This window comes from Malaclemys terrapin, chromosome 4, assembly GCF_027887155.1.
Source record: "Malaclemys terrapin pileata isolate rMalTer1 chromosome 4, rMalTer1.hap1, whole genome shotgun sequence".
Lineage (NCBI taxonomy): Eukaryota > Metazoa > Chordata > Testudines > Emydidae > Malaclemys > Malaclemys terrapin.
Genome location: NC_071508.1, coordinates 1,372,593 through 1,377,910, shown reverse-complemented (window position 1 = coordinate 1,377,910; position 5,318 = coordinate 1,372,593). Strand labels below are relative to the sequence as shown.

General features: G+C 64.5%; 1 protein-coding gene across 1 annotated transcript; it reads left to right on the top strand.

Annotated features, from left to right (window-relative positions):
* The first annotated feature begins 634 nt into the window (after positions 1–634).
* SPN (sialophorin) lies at positions 635–4,142 on the top strand. The gene is made up of 2 exons (XM_054026022.1): positions 635–784; positions 1,991–4,142. Exon 2 carries the CDS (start codon positions 2,084–2,086, stop codon positions 3,386–3,388), a length of 1,305 nt encoding a protein of 434 aa, XP_053881997.1. The 5' UTR covers positions 635–784; positions 1,991–2,083; the 3' UTR covers positions 3,389–4,142.
* The last annotated feature ends 1,176 nt before the right edge of the window (positions 4,143–5,318 follow it).

Genomic DNA, 5,318 nt, shown 5'->3' with positions numbered 1-5,318 from the left:
ACTGGACGGCTAGGTCTGTGATCTGTGCCTGGATGCAAACACGGCCCCCTGGGGGGAGAGGCCCCCTGCCCCATTCCCTGCCCCTCCCCGAGCCAGCCAGTCCCTGCCGTGCGGCCGGATGGGAGCCGGCGCCCCCTAGATGGGACAGGCCCCATGCCCCATTCCCTGTCCCCCCGAGCCAGCCAGTCCCTGCCGTGGGGCCGGATGGGAGCCGGCGCCTCCTAGATGGGACAGGACCCATGCCCCATTCCCTGTCCCCCTGAGCCAGCCAGTCCCCGCCCTGGGGCCAGATGGGAGCCAGCCCCACCTAGAGGGGACAATCCCCCACCCCATTTCCTGCCCCCCAAGCCAGCCAGGCCATGTCCTGGGGCCGGATGGGAGCTGGCGCCCCCTAGAGGAGACAGGCCTCGCATCCCATAGCCTATTCCAGAGCCCCCCTATTTCCTCTCCTAAATACCCCACCCCCACTCCCAGCCGCCTCCTCTGAATTTCTAGGCCCAAATCCCCCCCAGGCCCCTTTTCTGCCACCTCCCTTCCACCCACCCCCCAAATAGGGAACTGAGCAGCTAATCATTTCTCTCCCAGCTGCCGCAGGGCGCCACTTCCTTCCAGGTCTTTCACCATTTCCTCTCCTTCTCTCACCCTTTCTCGTTCACTCGTTCCTGCCCCGTCCTGCAGCAGAGGGGCTGCCACGTGCTGGTCCTGGGCTCAGAACCCCACACACACACCCCAGCCCCCAGCCCCACCTGCAGCTACGAGCTGGCCCCGGCTCTCCAGCCACGAGGTACGTTGGGGGCAATTGGTGTGTGCGGTGGGATCAGCTGGAGAAGGAGCTCACTGTGTGGGAATGTGGGAGGAGGAATTAGGGTGGGGGGGTTAGGCAGGAGACTGGTAGTTGGCTACATAGCAATGGGCTGCGGGTCAGGAGTGAGGGGCACCGGCAGAGCTGGGGGGCAGGGCTGGGCTGGCAGGGGCTGCGGGTCGGGAGTGAGGGGCACCGGCAGAGCTGGGGGGGGCAGGGCTGGGCTGGCAGGGGCTGCGGGTCGGGAGTGAGGGGCACTGGCAGAGCTGGGGGGGGCCCAGGGCTGGGCTAGCAGGGGCTGCGGGTCGGGAGTGAGGGGCACCGGCAGAGCTGATGGGGGCTGCGGGTCGGGAGTGAGGGGCACCGGCAGAGCTTGGGGGGGGGCAGGGCTGGGTTAGCAGGGGCTGCGGGTCGGGAGTGAGGGGCACGGGCAGAGCTGGGGGGGGGGGCAGGGCTGGGCTAGCAGGGGCTGCGGGTCGGGAGTGAGGGGCACCGGCAGAGCTGATGGGGGCTGCGGGTCGGGAGTGAGGGGCACCAGCAGAGCTGGGGAGAGCCCAGGGCTGGGTTAGCAGGGGGTTGTGGGTCAGGAGTGAGGGGCACTGGCAGAGCTGGGGGGGCTGCAGGTCGGGAGTGAGGGGCACTGGCAGAGCTGGGGGGGGCTGCAGGTTGGACCCAGGGCTTGGTGCCAGCTGGGTGGGGCCGGCTGTTCTGGGAACTGTCTGGCTCTCTCCGAGGTTTCTGTGGTGTGAGGTGGGTGCTGATGTTTCAGCAGGTGCAGCCCAGCCATTGGGTGAGCCGGGGGCAGAGTGGAAAATTGGGGGGGTCATTTGGGTGCATCTGCCCCATAGGGTGAAATTCACTGGGCTCCTCCACACACACCCAGCACAGCTCTGCCGGTGTCCCTCACTCCTGACCCGCAGCCCCTGCCAGCCCAGCCCTGCCGGTGCCCCTCACTCCCGACCCGCAGCCCCTGCCAGCCCAGCCCAGCCCAGCCCTGCCCCCCCCAGCTCCTCCCATTGGTGCTCTCTGCATCTGGCAGTTTTCAGTTCCCCCTTTGATGTCTGATTCTAAATCTGGCTTCCGGCGCAGCCTGGGATAAATATGGAGCGAAGAAATTGGTGTGATGCTCCCCGTCGCCCCCTGCTGGGAGAGACCCTTAAACCGACTCACTTTCCCTTTTGCTCCCAGGCTGGTGTTTGTGCGTCCGGCGCATCTTCGGTCCCCTCTCTGCTCCGTACCCGTCCGTTCAGCCCCGGCACAGGACGAGGGAGCCCAGACACCATGGCGGTATCGGGGGCCTGGGCCCAGCCGAAAATCCGGCCTACGCTTCTGCTCTTTCTGGTAGCTACAGCCTGTGCACTAACAACACTCGAATTGAAGGCGAACACCAGCTCAGGGACCAGTGAGGAAAACCGGCACAACGGTACCGGTCTGGAAACTACCTCGCCCTCTGCCGAATTAACCAGCACCAGCCCCAGGCCCTCTGCCGAATTAACCAGCACCAGCCCCGGGCCCTCTGCCGAATTAACCAGCACCAGCCCCGGGCCCTCTGCCAAATTAGCTGGAAACAGCACCGAGCCCTCTGCCAAATTAGCCGGGCATCCACCCACCGCGGCACAGCAGGAACTCACCACCACCCAGACGCTGGCAACGAAGGAGCCGGTTGTCTCGGTGTCTCCATCTGCCCTTCCCTCTACGGAGGCAGCCCTGGCCCTGGGATCCGGCCCGGTCGGGGTGACGGCAGCGGGTGGAAAACAGCCCGTCACGAATCTGACACAGGAGGGACGGACGGGGCAAGCGGGCAGGGTACCAGGGAGCCCCGGTCCGGAGCAGGAGACTCAGACACTGCCAGGCAGGAGTGGGCAGAACAAGAGTGCCCCCACGGAGCCCGCCAAGGCCAAGGGCATCGATCAGAGCGGGGACAACCGGACCGTGCCAGCCAGCACCGATCGGACCAGAGGCTACTGGGAGAACCAGCCCACCCCCGAACTCTCACCCTCTGCTCTACCCCCCACTCCGCCTGTCAACAAAAAGCCCGACTTCAAGGCTCCGGCCCCCACCCCCACCTCCTCCTCCTCCACCCGCCAGCTGCCCGTGGGCATCATTGTGGTGCTGGTCGTTGTTGCCATCCTGGTGCTGGCCCTGCTCGCCATGGTGCTGCACTGTCGGAAGCGGCGCCGGTCCGGCTCCACCAGCTTCAGCGGGCGGGCGGGGCCCGGCGAGTGGGCAGGGCCGGTGAACCTGCCAGAGGAGAAGGGCGAGGGGCAGGCTGGGGACGGGGGGCAGCAGGCCGGGCCAGGTGAAGCCAGGCGGCCCACGCTGACCACTTTCTTCGGGAAGCGCCACTCCCGGGTGTCCTCGGTGGCCATGGAGGACGTAGCCGGGACGAAGGGCGAGGGGCCCTTTTCGGAGCCCCTGCTGGCTGCAGGGGAACAGGGGGGTGACCCCACGCCACAGGGGGCAGGGGAAGCCAATGGGACAGTGCCCTTGATGCCCGGACCCCCCTCACCTCCTCCGGATCCCCCCGCCAATGGGGAATTCCCCCTGCCCCCGCCCATGGAGCAGGAAGCCATGCCCCCTGTGTAAGCCCCGCCCCAATCACCTGCCCCGCCCACAGCGCCCCCTGCTGGGGGAGGCCGGGTCTGTTTCTATCTGCCCACCTAGGCTCTGTGGGATTCCTTGTCTTTCTTGCTCAAGTCTTTCTTTTGTCTTTTGCAAGATTTTCCGCCGTCCCCAGCCACAAGTTTCCTGTTTATGATTCACTCTTCGAGGCCGTTTGAATTCGGAGAGAACAGTTTAGGGTGTGAACAGCATAGAACCCAGGAGTCCTGGCTCCCACCCCATCCCCTGCTCTAGCCCACTAGACCGCACTCCCCTCCCAGAGCCGGCTGTAGAAACTGGCCATCCAGCTGAGGAGTGGGGATGGGGGGAGCCCAGGGCTGGGCTGGGGGGCTGCAGGTCGGGAGTGAGGGGCACCGGCAGAGCTGGGCGTGTGATTGTGGTTCGGGGCAGGATGCTCATGTCTCTTGGTTCGTCACAATTTCCTTTCCACTCACTCTCAGGACTTGAGTAATTAACGGCTGAATCTGTTACAGGAAGGCCAGCTCTGCAGGTGCCCCTCACTCCCGACCCGCAGCCCCTGCCAGCCCAGCCCTGGGCCCCCCAGCTCTGCCGGTGCCCCTCACTCCCGACCCGCAGCCCCTGCCAGCCCAGCCCTGCCCCCCCCAGCTCTGCCCATGCCCTGGGACACTTGCCTGTACATTTTACGTGAGAGGAAATCACACCCATTTCTGCAGAGTTTTATATTTTTGTGTATTTAATAAAAAGGTTTGCGGCTCCATCACTGGCTGAGCGCAGAATTATAACAGCAAAAGGCGACTGGCCAAGTTAGAGAGTCACCTGGTCTACGGCTAGAAGGTGACCCCGGGGAGCATCCGCTCCAGCCAGAGGACGCCCCGAATTAATGCCAGGGGGAGCTCAGGCAGGGCGGTTCAACAACGGCCCCCACCGGCGGAAGAACTGCCGTGACGGCGAACCCACCGCAGCCCCAGTCGGTTCTTCCCGCCGTAATATTGGGGTCACTTGGCAGGAGTGGGCCAGGGAGCCGCATCCGGGACACGAGCAGCACAGGCGCCTCTGAAGGATGCCGTGAGGGCGCTAGCCCTGGGGGTCCCCGGGACTGGCCCTTCACCCCCTCCCCTGTTGCTTCTCGCACAGACAGAGAGCAGAAGACCAGAAGTCCGAAGGGCAGGCAATCCGCTGTTTGGTGGGGTTAGTCCCAAGCAAACATCTCCATCGCTCGACACATCGGCAGAGTCTGTTCCCCAGTGTCCCCTTCCCGGCTCCAACACTGCCGAGCATTTACCCCATATCCCCCTTCCCGGCTCCAACACTGCCGAGCATTTACCCCGCATCCCCCTTCCCGACTCCAACGCTGTGGGGCATTTACCCCGCGTCCCCCTCCCCGGCTCTGACGCCGCAGAGCGTTTACCTGCGTCCCCCTTCCTGGCTCCGACGCCATGGGGCATTTACCCCGCATCCCCATCCCCAACTCCGACACCGCAGAGTGTTTACCCCGCATCTCCCTCCTTGGCTCCGACGCCATGGGGCATTTACCTGCGTCCCCCTTCCCGGCTCCGACACCGCGGAGTGTTTACCCCGCATCTCCCTCCCTGGCTCCGACACCATGGGGCATTTACCCCGCATCCCCCTCCCCGGCTTCGACACCGCAGAGCATTTACCCCGCATTCCCTTACCCGGCTCCAATGCCCCTCACCCCTCCTGACTGGTTGCTTGACCTTGGCTTCAGAGAGGAGCCAGGCGGCCTCCCTGTGTATGCTCATATATTTAAAAACTTTTATTACAGCTAATGTTTAAAATCAAGTTTAACCAAGTTGGGAAGGACGGTGCTGTCCATCTGGGGCCAGGCTTGAGTGATGAGAGATTACACAGATGGGTTCCCAGGTTCACAAGGTACGTCCCTAGCACATAGCCAGGCCAGACCCAGCTTGAGGTG